Source organism: Myotis yumanensis, unplaced genomic scaffold (genome assembly GCF_028538775.1).
Source record: "Myotis yumanensis isolate MYYU_CA2020_CCGP unplaced genomic scaffold, mMyoYum1.0.hap1 SCAF_1, whole genome shotgun sequence".
NCBI classification, from domain to species: Eukaryota; Metazoa; Chordata; class Mammalia; order Chiroptera; family Vespertilionidae; genus Myotis; species Myotis yumanensis.
In genome coordinates, this window is record NW_027223752.1 from 163,371,240 (window position 1) to 163,387,923 (window position 16,684).

The 16,684-nt window shown below is 44.9% G+C and overlaps 1 protein-coding gene across 1 annotated transcript in view; it reads right to left on the bottom strand.

Annotated features, from left to right (window-relative positions):
- Positions 1-2,049: 2,049 nt before the first annotated feature.
- The window catches only part of ASB13 (ankyrin repeat and SOCS box containing 13), a 40,018-nt gene continuing 25,383 nt past the window's right edge, over positions 2,050-16,684 (bottom strand). The window contains exons 5-6 of the mRNA XM_070391380.1: positions 5,577-5,768; positions 2,050-3,931 (exon numbers count right to left, since the gene is read on the bottom strand). Of these exons, the coding sequence (XP_070247481.1) occupies positions 3,804-3,931; positions 5,577-5,768 (320 nt within the window). The 3' untranslated portion in view covers positions 2,050-3,803. The remainder of the gene's footprint in view (positions 3,932-5,576; positions 5,769-16,684) is intronic.

Here is a 16,684-nt window from a genome sequence, read left to right on the forward strand (position 1 = left end):
TCCCCGCCTGCCGCTGCCAGCCTCTGAGCTGCACTCTAAGAAACAATGTTGCAATTATAGAAGCTAAACAAACCCAGATACCTGCTTTCAGCAGCCAAGGCCTCAGAGCTGGAGCTGAGCCTCAGAGCTAAAGTCGGCTCTCAGTTCCAGTGACAGCCATAAAAGGTAAATAAATCCCAGAATAAAAAAAGAAAAAGAAAAAAAGGAGAGGTTGGGAGCTTCAGTCACCCGCCAGCCTGAAAACGGCCCTCAGCCCCTCACCCAGACTGACCAGGCACCCCAGTGGGGACCCCCACTCTGAAGGAGATGTGACCAGCTGCAAACAGCCATCATCCCCTCATCCAGGCTGGCCAGGCACCCAAGTGGGACCCCCACCCTGATCCAGGACACCCTTCAGGGCAAACCAGCCCGGCCCCCACCCGTGCACCAGGCCTCTATCCTATATAGTAAAAGGGTAATATGCAAACTGACCCTAACAGCAGAAAGACTGGGAATGACTGGTCACTATGACACACACTGACCACCAGGGGGCAGACACTCAATGCAGAAGCTGCCCTCTGGTGGTCATGGTGCTCTCACATGGGAGGAGCTCTGCTCAGCCACAAGCCAGGCTGATGGCTGCCAGTATAGCGGTAGTGGTGGAAGCCTCTCCTGCCTCCTCAGCAGCGCTAAGGATATCTGACTGCAGTTTAGGCCTGCTCCCCACTGGCAAGTGGACACCCCCGCCCCCCGCCCCGAGGGCTGCCGGGCTGCCAGAGGGATGTCTGATTGCCATCTTAGGCCCAATCCCCCAGGGAGCGTTACTAAGCCAGCAGGTGGTCATCCCCTGAGGGGTCCCAGACTGCAAGAGGGCACAGGCCGGGCTGAGGGACCTCCCCTTCCCCCCCACCCCCTGCCGAGTGCACAAATTTTTGTGCCCCGGGCCTCTAGTATAGTCAATAATATTCTAATAACTATTTATGGGATGATTATTTAGTAAGTTATATAATCTCTACATCACTGGGTGTATACCTGAAACTAATATAATAATGTATATCAACTAAAATTGAAAAATAAAAATGATTTTAAATTTGGGAAAAAAGCAACTGTCAGACCTATTAATATTTGTCAAGCTGATGGTATGTAATGGTATCATTTTTGCCATTTGTTACCAAATGTCCTGTCAGGGAACATTTGAGGCTTCTTCTTTTGTAAATTTCCTCTTCATAGTCTTTGCTGTTTTTTGGTTTTGTTTTGTTTTGTTTTGTTTTTTCCTATTGGGTTGTTAATCTTTTTCTTAATGATTTATAAGAGATCTTTATATATTTTGGTTACCAATCATTTATCTGTGTTGCAAATGTCTTCTTGAAATCTGCACATTGAATTTTAAAATGTAAACTGAAAGGTCTTTTGAACATATTCTTCCTAAAGTATGTGGCACTATCCCAAAGTCAGAAGGGAGTTGTTCACACAGTTGTAAGGTCTATAAACACCAACAAAACCATAGTCCAGTCATAACCATATAACTTTTGGATTTAGGGAGCACTTTATACTTTTCAGAGCATCTTTTAATAACCCAGTTTCAGCCTCAAAAAACCCATGAGGCTAGCAGGGCCTCATTTCTCATCTGTAATATTTAGTGGTTGATCATCAACATCCTTTTAATGATCAAAGTCTGACCTTCTATTCCTCTTCTGCAGCTGGGAAGTTTCAGGTGCAGAGGAGTGGAAAAACTTGTCCAGAGTCACACCTCTACTTAAGGGTGCAGGCAGGTTATTTGTCCATTACAGCTCAGTAAAGCTGGGGGTGGGGGTGGGGTACAGACTGGGAGGAGGCCTAAAATTTTCATCAGCTGATCCTTTGGGCAGTATTTCCCACATGATGGTGGCACTGAGATCAGCAGTAGGAGACAAAGAGAGAGACAGGAAGATGGGAATCAGACAGGCACAGACGTATAACTTGATCTTCCAAAGTATGGGGAAGATGACAGCAGCCCCTCTGGACCCACACAGGATGAAGCTCATCCAGTGTTTCTGCTCCCAACAAGAAAAGAGCGTATGACCACAAGGATGGACTCTATTAAACACCTTTTATTGAGCAGCGAGCGTGGGGCTGCGATTCTGTACTCTGTGCACCCACTTATGGAAATGTTACCAGCTTATTGCTAGAGGCAAGTTTCTGTTACAAAGATTAAAGGGCAGAACCCAATGCTTTTTTTCCCCCATTGTTATTAGTACCTACAGAAACAATGATTTACCCAGAACTTGTATTTAAGCCTGTAACCAAATCGGACTGGCTCTTACTCTCAGCATAGAATGATGTAACCATGGCTGGAACAGTGAGATGGGAAATAACTGTACAACCAGCATGAAACTTACCATCAAATCTGGGGCCCCACCCAAATAACCCTGTGCAGACACTCCTGGTTGTGTAGCACACTTGGCATTACCTTGGACAACAGTTCAGGCTCACTCTATTCTACACTCTCTGGAAGAATGTGGTAACGTCCACATTTCTGGGGTGTTCACAAGTGGCACCTTCTCTGTTTCCCCAGAAACCAAATATACCTGAACTTAATTATGCAAAATTACCTAGTTTCATTCCCTGGTTTTCTGTTTGCTTTTATTACAATACAGAATCTTAGGCAGACAACTGCAATCTGAATATTCTTACTAGTTCACCATATGACTTATGATGTAGAACTACTTGTTTCTATTACTATAGGAACAGATTGCAAAACTCTATTTTCCCCAGCTTATAATAATGAGTCTGATTCCTATCCAGGTCAAAGCACCGAGAAAATGCCATAAGCATAATAGATGTTCCACAGATATCTACAGAATGCACCAATCAATGGTTGATAATACCCACTGGGTGCTGGCAACCTCTTCTACCAATCTCAGAACTTCAAGGAATTAACAAAATTTAGGGAAGACTTCATTTGGCAACCATAAAATGATTAAAAATAATCTCCAAAGCATTTTCTAACAATCTTTCACATTGGAAATGACTGCTCATGGTAATGTGCTAACACCCCTTCACATTACCTACGTACATACCTACATATCTTCTGAAAATTTATTTATCCCTCACATAAATGTTTTAAGTTGAGACCTAAAACTGAAGAAAAATTTCCTGTGAAACACTGTGCTGGTTGTGGGGAATGAAGACCCTGAGCTTCTCCCATAAAACCCGTACAAAGTCCCTGAGTAATGGGTACACCTGGGTGGAGGTGGGCCTTGGAAAGTGCCCACCCTTGGCTCCAGAAAAAAAGCATCCAAGTGGCATGATGTCACTAATGCATCCATCCCAGGCCACGTGGTCAGGACCTCATCTCCCACAGGCCCACCCCCTGTGGCTCAGGCTGTCCCTTTGAGGCCCCCCGGGCTGCGTAGTGTTGAATGAATTAGAGATGGCACCGCACCCCTGGACCTCCCAGACCTGTGGAAATCAACAGCAGTAGCCTGGGCCCCAGCCCTGCTTGGCCTTCCCATGTGCTCCCAGAACAGTCTTTCCTGAGTGTCCTTCTAAAGAAGGTCAGTGAAAAGAGGACAGCTGGACGCTGGGAATGCCAGAGTTAGAGCCAAGTTCCAGAAGAGCCAGCACAGGGCCACGGCCCCAGCAGAAGCTATGGCAGGGCCTTCCCAATGCCTTGGAAGTATTCTCCAGGAGTCCATGGAGAAGATGAAGCTCAACAGTCAATGGGGATTCGGGGAACGTTGTTCTATCTATAGGAACTGAGGGCTTCAGACAAACAACACTGAGCTCGGCAAGGCCAGCAGCCAGGGTGCCACCAGCCTGCTCCTGCCTCCCGTGCCTGCAGCTCAGTTGTAGGAAAGGTAATTGATGAGCCGGGAAGGGATGTTCAGCTTGGCGATTTTCTCCAGCCCTCGGACACCGGTGGCCTTCCTCAAGCTCACCCTGCAGAGCTGCGACAGGGTTAGCGGTGTCTCTGTAAAAAGGGAACATGAAGAGCATGAGGTTAGCTTAACATAGTTGAACATAGATTAACATCCTTCAACCTAAAAAATATCAAGAACTGGCCTAGCCAGTGTGACTCAGTGGTTGAACGTCAACCCATGAACCAGGTCATGGTTCGATTCCTGGTCAGGGTACATGCTCAGTAGGAGGTGTGCAAGAGGCTGATCAATGATTCTCTCTCATCATTGATGTTTCTATCTCTCTCTCCCTCTCCCTTCCTCTCTGAAATCAATAGAAATATATTTTTAAAAAATATCAAGAACTGGAAACACCTCCCTTCCCTAAAAATAGGACATGCCGTACAAGCATTCTCTTGAAAGCTACCAGGAAGGACAGCCAGGGCCCAAGGACACAAGAGCAGGAAATGGAATTCCAGTGATGTCCAGAGGGATTTCATTTGAAGCGGGGGGGGGAGGGCGGGTGAAGGTTTTTGCTTTGTGTGCATGTGTGTGTGTGTGATTTTTGCCCCATAATGTTATAACCCTAGCACAGGGATTTGTCAGCAATGCACCAATCTACTGCTAGTAGCCTTGTTTGTCAAACTTCCAGACAAATAAGAGACTTATAGTCTAGGCCAGTGGTTCTCAACCTGTGGGTCGCGACCCCTTTGGTGGTCGAATGACCCTTTCACAGGGGTCGCCTAAGACCATCCTGCATATCAGATATTTACATTACGATTCATAACAGTAGCAAAATTACAGTTATGAAGTAGCAATGAAAATAATTTTATGGTTGGGGTCACAACATGAGGAAATGTATTTAAAGGGTCAGAAGGTTGAGAACCACTGGTCTAGGCTGCCAGCTCCTGCTGTACCAGGCCACTGAGGGCTATAGGGCACAAACAGATCTCAGGAGAACTGATGCACATCCCAGCTCCAGCAGAGTACACAATGCATATCCTAGTGCAGAGGGTCAGGACCTCAGGACCACAGACAAGCCTGGAGCTGGGGCTCACAGTGCGAGCAAGCTAGGGCCAACAATGGAAGATACCTGGAGGTCCCTGGCAGATGAATCATAGGGACATTTGCAAAACAGAGCCTGGCCTTGAGGACCTGCCTTTTAGAATGATCTGTGTTTGACAAAAATATAAATTAACCAGAGAGAGTTTTCTCAATTTATGAAAAATTTTAAAATACAATAGTCTTTGAAAGGAAAAATTAAAAAAAAATTACTGATGAAATTCATTTTCCTGTGTTACTTTGTCCCCCAAATTATTTGTAAAAGAAACATTATCTTCCAGGAAATGGTTAGCTGACAGACAGGGATGGAATGTGCCTCTAAGTTCATAATGGATTTGAGTTAGGAAGGGCTGGCAAAAATTTGAATAAATCATTTTTTTTCAACTGATAGGTGTTTGAAGCCTCTTATGACTCTAATTCTATGTAAACTCATTAAAAAATTTATTTACAAAGAAGACATCTTGTCCTTAGCCAGATCGTTTCCTGAACAGTGAGGGTTGGATCTACATTCTCAGCCTCATATGGACTTAGTCTGAGATTATTTATTTACTCATAAAGGACCTAATATATTGTCAGAGCAGAGCTTGGTGCATAAGTGTCATGTGCTATTCTACTATGCATTGCATCATTCAAACACCAAGGAGAGCCTGGCCTCACTTTCATAGTGCTCAAAGCACTTGGCAGGGGCACTGCTACTCCACGTGTAGTCAGAGGGCTTCTTTCCCCGGTTGTCCCGTGCATAGATGTTGCCTCCAAACTCAATCAGCATCTCAATGAGGTCCACGTTCTTCACCTTGGCCGCGTGATGAAGGGCTGTCTCGTGAAGCTTTGCTGCATTCACATTGGCCCCTGCCGGTAAAACAGAAACAAGTATCACCAAGGAGAGAACTTGGAGCCGAGATAAACATCAACTTTGACTTTTTTCATCCAGCACAATCTACAAAAACAATCCCCATTGAGGAAACAAAATCAAGACAGACTCTGCTGCAACCTTTACAAAATCTTTTTCAAAAATCCAAAAGCAGTGATTATTTTTTTTCTTATGACATAAAAAGCTAAAGAAAGGTATCCTATATAATAAAAGCCTAATATGCTAAGAGTTCGGTTGTTGGTTCAACCAATCAAAGCATAATATGCTAATAATATGCTAAGGCTGCCCAACTGCTTCACTATGATGTGCACAGACCACCAGGGGGCAGACACTCTGACCAGTAGGTTAGCTTGCTGCTGGGGTCTGGCCAATTGGGACTGAGCGAGATGGGCTGGACATGTCCTGGAGCCCTCCTGCAGTCCCTCCCCTGCTGGCCAACCTCCCACATCCCTCCCCGGCACTGATCGTGCACCAGTGGGGTCCCTCAGCCTGGCCTGCACCCTCTTGCAATCCAGGACCCCTCAGGGGATGTCGGAGAGCCAGTTTCAACCTGATCCTGCAAGCCAGGCTGAGGGACCCCACTGGTGCATGAATTCATACACTGAGCCTCTAGTCAATAATAATGTAACTCAAAATAGAACAAAAATGAAGAAAAATTAAACAAAACTTCCCTGTAAGTTATGAAGCAGTGCTAATGCCCTATGCAGTCTGTCCCCATGGGTCCTGACTAGAAGTTCAGGTTTAACTACTCAAGCTCTCCTGCCTGTCCTTGCACATGCATTCACACACACACACATGCACACACACTACAGACACAGAGGCTCTAACAATGTGTGTTGCATGAATGAATGAATGTTCCTTAAATAGAAATATTATTTTACAAAAGGGAAGCTCAAAGGGAAAATAGGTGATGTTCCCCAAACACTCTGGAGTTCAAATGAAATCAGGAACAAGATAGGGATGTCTGTTTTCACCACTCTTATTCAACACTAGAGGCCCGGTGCACTAAATTTGTGCAGGTGGGCGGGGGGGGCCTCAGCCCAGCCTGCACCCTTTCCAATCCGGGACCTCTTGGGGGATGTCCGACTGCCGGTTTAGGCCCAATTCTGGGGATCGGACCTAAACCAGCAGTCGGATATCCCTCTCATAATCCGGGACTGCTGGCTCCTAACTGCTCACCTGCCTTCCTGCCTGATCTCCCCTAACTGCCTCTGCCTGCTGGCCTGATCTCCCCTAACTGGTCGCCCCTTGCTGCCACCCCTGCCAGCCTGGTTGCCCCCAACTGCCCCCCTCTACCAGCCTGGTCACCCCTTACTGCCCCCCTGCCAACCACATCACCCCCAACTACCCCCCTACCAGCCTGGTCACCCCAACTGCCCCCCTCTGCTGGCCTGGTCATCCCCAACTCTCCCCCCTGCCAGCTTGGTCACCCCTTACTGCCCCCAACTGCCCCCCTGCCAGCCTGGTTGCCCCTTACTGCCCCCTGTGCCAGCCTGGTCACCCCCAAATGCCCCCCTGCCAGCTTGGTCACCCCCAACTGTCCCCCTGCTGGCCTGGTCACCCCAATTGCCCCCACACCCATCCTGATCACCCCCAACTGCCCCCCCTGTCAGCCTGGTCGCCTCATGTAGCCTACTGTTCAGTCATTTGGTCGTCCCTCACTAACCCCCCTGCCGGCCTGGTCGCCCCACACAACCTGCTGTTAGGTCGTTACTGTTACTGTGAAGGCATCTCAGACAATTTGCATATTCCTCTATTATTAGTATAGGTAGTACTGGAAGTCCTAGTCACAGTGATCAGACAAGAAAAGAAAAAAGGCATCCAAATTGGAAAGGAAGAAGTAAAACTATCATTATTTGCAGATGACCTGATATTGGATATAAATAACCCTAAAGATTTTATAAAAAAGAAAATCTACTAGAACTGATAAATGAATTCAGTAAAGTAGTAGGATACAACATAAATATCCAGAAGTCAGTTGTATTTTTATACACCAAAAATGAACTATCACAAAGGGAAACTAAAAAAAAAAAATCCTATTCATAATTGCTTCAAAAAGAATAAAATACCTAGGAATAAATCTAATCAAGGAGGTAAAAGACCTGTGTTTGGAAAATTATATGACACTGAAGAAAGGAATTGAAGAAGATACAAATAAGTTGAAGCATATACATTGTCCATAGAGAGGAAGAACTAGCATTATTAAAATGTCCATGCCGAGGCCGGTTTGGCTCAGTGGATGGAGCGTCGGCCTGCGGACTGGGGGGTCCCGGGTTCGATTCCGGTCAAGGGCGTGTGCCTTGGTTGCGGGCATATCCCCAGTGGGAGATGTGCGGGAGGCAGCTGATCGATGTTTCTCTATCATCGATGTTTCTGACTCTCTATCTCTCTCCCTTCCTCTCTGTGAAAAATCAATAAAAAATATATTTTTTAAAAAATAAATAAATAAATAAATAAAATGTCCATATTTCCCGAAGCAATCCACAGATTCAATGCAATTCCCATCAAGATACCATCAAAAAACCAGAAAAACTGTTTCAAAAATTTGTATGGAACCACCAAAGACCCCGAATAGCAACAGTGATCTTGAGAAAGAAAAACAAAGGTAAAGGAATCACACTACCTAATATCAAACTACACTATATGGCCATAGTAGTCAAAACAGCATGTTAGCAGTATAAAAATAGACATATAGGTTAATGGAACAGAATAGAGAGCCCAGAAATAAACCCAAGCCTTTATGGTCAACTAATATTTGACAGAGGAGGCAAGAACATACAATAGGGTAAAGGTAGTCTATTCAACAAATAGTTTTGGGAAAATTGGAAAGATACATGCAAAAAAAGTGAAATTAGACCAACTTCTTACACCATACACAAGAATAAATTCAAAATGGATTAAAGATTTAAATGTTATACTCAAAACCATAAAAATCCTGGAAGAAAACATAGGCAGTAAAATCTCAGACATTTCTTGTAGCAATATTTTTTATATATTTTCTCAGACAAGGGAAACAAAAGAAAAAATAAACAGGACTACATCAAACTAAAAATTTTTGCACAGCAAAATAAGCCATCAGCAAAATGAAAAGACAACCCACTGAATGGGAGAACATATTCATTAATTGCCGGAAGCCGGTCCAGGACCAGCTTCCGGCAATTAATGAGATATCTTAAAAGGGGTTAATATCCAAATTATATAAATAACTTGTACAACTCAACAAAAAAACAAACAGTCAAATTAAAATATGGGCAAAGGACCTAAATAGACACTTCTCCAAAGAGGACATACAGATGTCCAATAGACATATGAAAAGATGTTCAATGTCACTAATCATCAGAGAAATGCAAATTAAAACCACAATGAGATATCACCTCACACCTGTCAGAATGGCTATCAATAAGTCAACAAACAACAGGTGTTGGTGAGGATGTGGAGAAAAGGAACCCTCGTGCACTTTTGGTAGGAATGCAAGTTGGTGCAGCCACTGTGAGAAGCAGTATGGAGTTATCTCAAAAAATTAAAAATGGAACTGCCTTATGACCCAGTGATTCCACTTCTGGGAATATATCTGAAGAAACCCAAAACACTAATTCAAAAGACTATATGTGCCCCTATGTTCATTGCAGTGTTATTTACAAATAGCCAAAATCTGCAAACAGCCCAAGTGCCCATCAGTAGATGAGAGGATAAAAAGCTGTGGTACATTTTCACAATGGAATACTACTCAGCCATAAAAAAGAAAGAAATCTTGGAGGTTATTATCTAAGTGAAATAAACCAGTCATAAAAAGACAAATACCATATGATCTTATTTATATGTAGAACCTAATTAACTAAATAAACTGATGAACTAAATAGAAACAGAGGCATGGATACATGGAACAGACTGACAGCTGTCAGAGAGGAAGGGGAAGGGCATGACTGGTGAAAGCAGGTGAAGGGATTAGCCAAAGAGCATACATGTATAATCCATAGACACATACAATAGTGTGGTGATGGTCAGAGGGAAGGGGGTGGCAGTGGCTGGGTGGAGGTAGGCAAAAGAGAGGGAAATAGGGACACCTGTAATAGTGTCAACAATAAAAATAAAGTAAAAAAAAGAAAGAAAGAAAGAAGGAAGGAAATCTTACCTTTTGTGACTGCACAGATGAACCTGGAGAGTATTACGTGGAATCTAATGAACAAAATAAACTAACAAACAAAATAGAAACAGACTCAGAGATACAGTGAACAGACTGACAGCAATCAGAGGGGAAGGTCATTGGGCGGCTGGGTGAAAAAGGTAAAGGGAATAAAATTTAAAAAAAAAATAACACCTCACAGTCACAGAAAACGGTATGGTGATTACCAGAGAGTGGGGGGAGGTGGGAGAGGGTAAAATAAATGGAGGATAAATGGTGATGGAAGGAGACTTGATGTGAGGTGGTGAGCACACAGTACAATATGCAGATGATGTATTATAGAATTACACACTGGAAACCTATATAATTGTATTAACCAATATCACTTCAATAGATTCCATTTTTTTAGAAATAAAAAGAAAGTGCCAAGTTCTTCACAGTTTGCTCCTAAGTGGATAAGGAGGTTATAGAGAAAGGGGATAAAGAAAAAGGTTTTTATTCAGAATGCTTGTTTATGCATCTCAGAATTGTCTCTTTAATTATAAAAAAATAATTTTTAATTAAAAAAAAAAGAAAAAAAAAAAAAAGAAAAAGGTTTTTGTTTGTTTTTGTTTTTTGCATTTATGGGGTCAGACCTTCCAATTACAGTAGACATGCAATATTATATTACTTTAGGTGTACAGCATAGTGGTTAGACATTTATATAACTTATGAGGTGATATCTCCCCCCATAAGTTTAATACCCATCTGACACCATACAGAATCTTTACAATATTATTGACTGTATTCCCTATGCTGTATTTTATATCCCCATGACTATTTTTATAATTGGCAATTTGTACTTCTTAATTCCTTCATCTTTTCACCCAGTCCCCCAACACCCCTTCCATCTGACAATCACCAATTTGTTCTGTGTCTATGAATTTGTTTCTGTTTTGTTGCTTGTTTATTTTTTAGATTCCACATGTAAGTGAAATCATATAGTATTTGTCTTTCTCTGTCTGACTTATTTCACTTAGCATAATGTCCTTGAGGTCCACCCATGTTGTTGCAAATGGAAAGATTTCCTTGTTTTTATGGCTGTATTATATATATATATTACATTTTCTTTATCCATCCATTCGTTGATGGACATTTAGGTTGTTTCCATATCTTGACTATGTGACCATGGGGGTGGGGGCATACATTTTCTGAGTTAGTGTTCTTGTTTTCTTTGGATAAATATCAAAAAGTGGGATTGTTGGGTCATAAGGTAGTTCTATTTTTAGTTTTTTGAGGAGCCTCCATACTGTTTTCCATAGTGTCTGCACCAATTTATAATCCCACCATCAGTGCATGAAGATTCCTTGGAGAAAAGTATTTTAAAGAACTCAAACAAATAGCTCAGAATCAGTGACATTTTCCCTCCAATAATAGATTCAAATGATAATCATAAAATGCCATTAAAGTGGGGTTTTTAAAAATCAGGTCACCAGCATGTGACCATGTAAGGATGAATTTAGAAGGCCAAAATAGGAAGATTTAAGAGCGTATAAGGCTATTAAATTTTCTAGTCCCACTGCTCAAAAATATTTGAAAAATTCTTCTTTCTGATTTCTGACTTAAAATAGTTTCAAGCCCCTAGTAAAACATACAAACTTGTTCATGACAGTGTTCACTGTATGATCCTAGAATACAGCAAGCACTCCATCATGATAACACAAGTGAAGAGAAATTCTCTCCATTTCCCACAGCCAAACTCAGAAGCCAGGTGAGGAAAAACAATCCCTCAATTAGAAAGAAAGCTAAATTCCCTAATTATTTAATTTGGCAGATGTGTATTATAAAAATAATATTTAAAAGCAATACATTAAATAAAAGAAACATTTTCCCTGCAGTCTGACCACTGTACTACATCAGGGGTATTATTCCAATACTTGTTTATGTGAAAAAAAATTGTATAGTGTTGCAATCATAATGCGAATATGAATTTGAATGCTAAACACAAACTTGTAATGAAAAATAAATTGTAAAGTCTACCAAATCTAAAATTCAAGTAGCTTTCTCTCAGGTCATTAATTCTTGCAATATTCTTCTTTATTTCCCCCAGGTTTTCAAAATAACATTTATTTTTTAAACAGTTACCATGTGCATATATTAGAAAACTTAAAACACAAGAAGCAAAGAACAAAGTCATCCATAACCACGAGCAGTTTACAGATATTCTTGCCAATAGGGAATGAAAAAGATTGTCTCTACTTAGTGACAGAGAAAGGGGCACAGGAGAAGTAAAGCTATTCTCACGATCAAGGAGAAAACTATGCCTAGAAATAGCTCTAAAAACCACACCTCCCCTTCTATCCCATGTGATTTCTCAATATACAAGGCCTCAGCAGGGTGACTCTTTCCAAGAGGTGGCCATCCCAAGGTACAAAATAGGATCTCTTAAAAATGTATTCTTGGCATTATTTGATTGGATATAAAGAAGGGACTGTGACTAAGAGGGAAGCTGGCATTCTCCGCAGAAGCTGGAAACAGCAGATCAGAGGTACACAGGGCAACATGGGTGGGTCTTGAAAACATGCCTGAGTGAAAAAAATAGGAAATATAACACAATACCATTTATGTCCATTAAAAACACATGCCTCGCTCAATAATGTGTATCTTACAAAACATATATAAATAGAATACATTAGAATGGTGGGATGGGGGACCGGAGGAAAGAAGCAAGGGAGAAGCATCAGAGGGGAACAGGGGAAGGGGAGAGTGACTTTGTGGGGCCTAGTGATCATCATGAACTGAGAGGGAGGGGGAGAGAGAGAGAGAGAGAGAGAGAGCGCTAATGCCATCTGGGCATTAAAAAATCTCAACTTCATGCTTCAGAGAAATGGGTCAAAGTCTGCTCATTATCAAAATCCTGATTGCAAAGCAAAATGGGATTGCAGTGGGCTGAGTAAAACCTTAGCCAGCAAAGACAAGGGGCTGTCACCAGCTTAGCACACCAAGAACCTGACACAGTTTCTGGGCAGAGCAGGCACACATAGCTCAGTGCTATGCTGACTGAAACATTACCTGAGAAACATGTGACAAGTCCTGTGCTGGGAAGGTACAAGCAAACTCTGCTCAATTAGCTCCTCGCAGTACCTCCAGCAGAGTTAAATATTTACTGCCAGTTGTCAGATTAAAAATTACACACAGTAATAACAGGACTTTCCCATTCCCCAGCACTCCTCCTCTGCAAAAATCATCTGCAGCTCAGCAACATGGCTTCACTTCCCACAAATGATCAACAGCCTCCTATTCACCCCTGAGGCACACATGCCCCCCCCCCTCCCCTGCCCAGCTTAGCTCCTTAAGTAGGGACAAACCCTTTCATACAGCCAGTGCAAAAGTGCCCAAATGCTTATGTTTCTAGAGGCATGGTCAGAAAATCATTTTATTTTCCAAGGGGTCTGTGACCAGCCTCCCACAAAGTTAAGAATCACTACCTTGAAAAGAATCCATATGTGTCCTCTTCTCTCTACTTTTTTGTGTGTGTGATATTTCCCATCTATCTACACTAATAAAAGAGAAACATGGTAATTAGCGTACTACCCCTACCCTTCCCATTGACTAAACAGCATATCCTTATGCAAATTAACTGTCAGCCAAGATGGCGGCCGGCAGCCAGGCAGCTGGAAGCGAACATGAGGCTTGCTTGCTGCAGTGAAGGAGGACTCCAACATTCCCCACCTGCGCTGCCGGCCTCTAAGCTACAATTCTAAGCAACTATGTACTATGTTGCAAATAAGAAGATAAACAAAACCCCAGAAACCGGCTTTCATTCAGCCGGGCTTTAGCAACATTGTATCGATGTTTTCAGAGGCGAGGCCTCAGAGCTAAAGCTGGCCCAGAATAAAAAAAGAAAACGAAAACAAGGAGCAGTTGGAAGCTTCAGTCACTCGCTTCCGGAAAACAGCCCTCAGCCCCTCACCCAGACTGGCCAGGCACCCCAGTGGGGACCCCCACCCTGATCCAGGACACCCTTCAGGGCAAACCAGCCAGCTCCCACCGGTACACCAGGCCTCTATTCTATATAGTAAAAGGGTAATATGCCTCCCAGCACCGGGATCAGCGTGACGGGGCAGTGCCCAAACCCCCTGATCGCCCTGCGGCTCTGTGTGTTACAGGGGGCAGGGCCACAACCTTTCTATCTGCCCTGCTCTGTGCCTGATAGGGGGGAGCTCCCCAATCCCCTGATTGCCCTGCGGCTCTGTGTTTGACAGGGTGCAGCGCACCAACCCCCTGATCGGCCCTGCTCTGTGTATGAGAGGGTAGAGCCATAACCTCTCCATCGGCCCTGCCCCGAGTGTGACAGTGGCGGCGCCCCAACCCCCTGATCGGCTCTGCTCTGTGGGTGATAGAGGGTGGCGCCCCAACCCCCCTCCACGGGCCTTGCTCTGTGTGTGACAGGGTAGAGCCATAACCTCCCCATTGGCCCTGCCCTGAGTGTGACAGGGTGCAGTGCCCCAACCCCCTGATCGGCCCTGCTCTGTGCGTGACAGGGTACAGAGCCCCAACACCCCTGATGGGCCCTGCGGCTCTGTGTGTGACAGGGTGCAGCGCACCAACCCCCTGATCGGCCCTGCTCTGTGTGTGACAGGGGGCGGGGCCACAACCTCCCTATCCGCCCTGCTCTGTGCCTGATAGGGGGGAGCTCCCCAACCCCCCGATTGCCCTGCGGCTCTGTGTTTGACAGGGTGCAGCGCACCAACCCCCTGATCGGCCCTGCTCTGTGTGTGACAGGGTAGAGCCATAACCTCCCCATTGGCCCTGCCCTGAGTGTGACAGGGTGCAGCGCCCCAACCCCCTGATCTGCCCTGCTCTGTGTGTGACAGGGGGCGGTGCCCCAGCTCGCCTATAGGCCCTACTCTATGAGTGACAAGGGGGAGCTCCTCAAACCCCTGATCGACCCTGCTCTGTGAGGGACAGGAGGCAGTGCCCCAGCTCCCCTATCGGCCCTACTCTGTGAGTGACAGGGGGGAGCTCCTCAACCCCCTGATGGGCCCTGCTCTGTGAGTGACAGGGGGCAGCGCCCCAACCCCCCTGATGGACCCTGCTCTGTTAGTGACAGGGGGCAGCGCCCCAACCCCCTGATTGTCCCTGCTCTGTGAGTGACAGGGAGCAGCGCCCCAACCCCCTGATTGGCCCTGCTCTGTGAGTGACAGGGGGCAGCGCCCCAACCCCCCAATCGGCCCTACCCTGAGCGTGACTGAGGGTGGCATCGCAACCTCCCGATCCGCCCTGCTCTGTGCATGACAGGGGGCGGCGCCCCAACTCCCCAATCAGCCCTGCTCTGAGCCTGACCAGGGGCTGCACCTAAGGATTTGGCCTGCCCTCTGCCACCCGGGAGCAGGCCTAAGCCAGCATGTCGTTATCTCCCGAGGGGTCCCAGACTGCGAGAGGGCACAGGCCGGGCTGGGGGACCCCCCACCCCCGAGTGCACAAATTTTTGTGCACCGGGCCTCTAGTCTATATATAAAAGGCTAATATGCTAAGTGTCCCTCTGACCATCCAACCAAATGCTATGATGCACACTGACTACCAGGGGGCAGATGCTCAACGCAGGAGCTGCTGTGACGCACACTGGCCATTTACAGAGAAATGGCACCAGGGACTTGGCACCAACAAAGCAACACTCGGCTTCCCCCAAGTGGGACACAGGCCCCACCACCACCCTAGAGCAACACTCCACCAAATCACAGCCAACACTGCCAAGACCCCGTGGTGCAAAATGCGGCCCACAGACCAGACCAGACCAGAAACGGTGTCTGTGGGCACCGGGTAATGATGTCACGTAGCACGCCCGGTTTCCTCTCCCTAGCGACTAGCCTCCTTGGAGTTTCTTCAGCCCAGGAACACAACTTGCTTTATAGCCAGGTGCGAACATTTACAGTTTAACCAAATGTCTGTGAGGCGTTTTCACATGCCTCATCTCATTTGATCCTCACAGAAGTCCTGGAGTAGGTAGATAGGAAACTTGGTAGAATCCTATTTTCTTTCATTAGCCAGAAAATGGAGATCTAGAAAGTTTAGAAACTTGACCCAACTGGAAAAAAGTAAGAAATGGTGGACCTTGAAAATGACTTAGGTTTTCTCACCATGCAGAATATAGTCAAACACTGCTGCAGTTAAATATTTCACCCTTTGTTCTCCCTGCATGATCTACAATAATAATCTGCTTCATGTTGATATTTACTGCTGTGTTGCTGACAATTACCTGAAAGAGAAGTTGGGGTGCTTCACTGGGCTGGAAAAAGTTTAGCTAAATCACAAAGCAGGTCTAATTAAACAAGTTTATCTATATATAAAGCTCTCACTGTGCCAATCGCATGCATGTGTTTTGTCCATCGTGAATTTGGTTGACACTTCTATTATAGAGAAAGGGCAAATAGCGATATTAAAATATTTCTTCTAATTAATTTCCTTTTAATGTGCATGAATTCGTGCACCAGGCCTCTGGTAGTTAAATACTAGTTTTGTTAAATAAGTAAAAGACTGCATGTGGTCTAAGAAGGATGTACAGGAGAGCATCTGAGATGAAAATAGCAAGGACTGAGTCTAGAGCTGACAGCACAGTGGCAGTCAACAACTGCAAGCTGTCCCAGGAGAATTCTGTTCATCCCTCACTCAAGCACCCAGGTGTATGGAAACTCCCTTTAAAAATTACCAAGTCCCCTGCTTCAGGCCATATGGTCCCCTTTCTACTTTTTTCCAACCCCACCCCACTGAACTGCCACCCTGCAGTGTGGG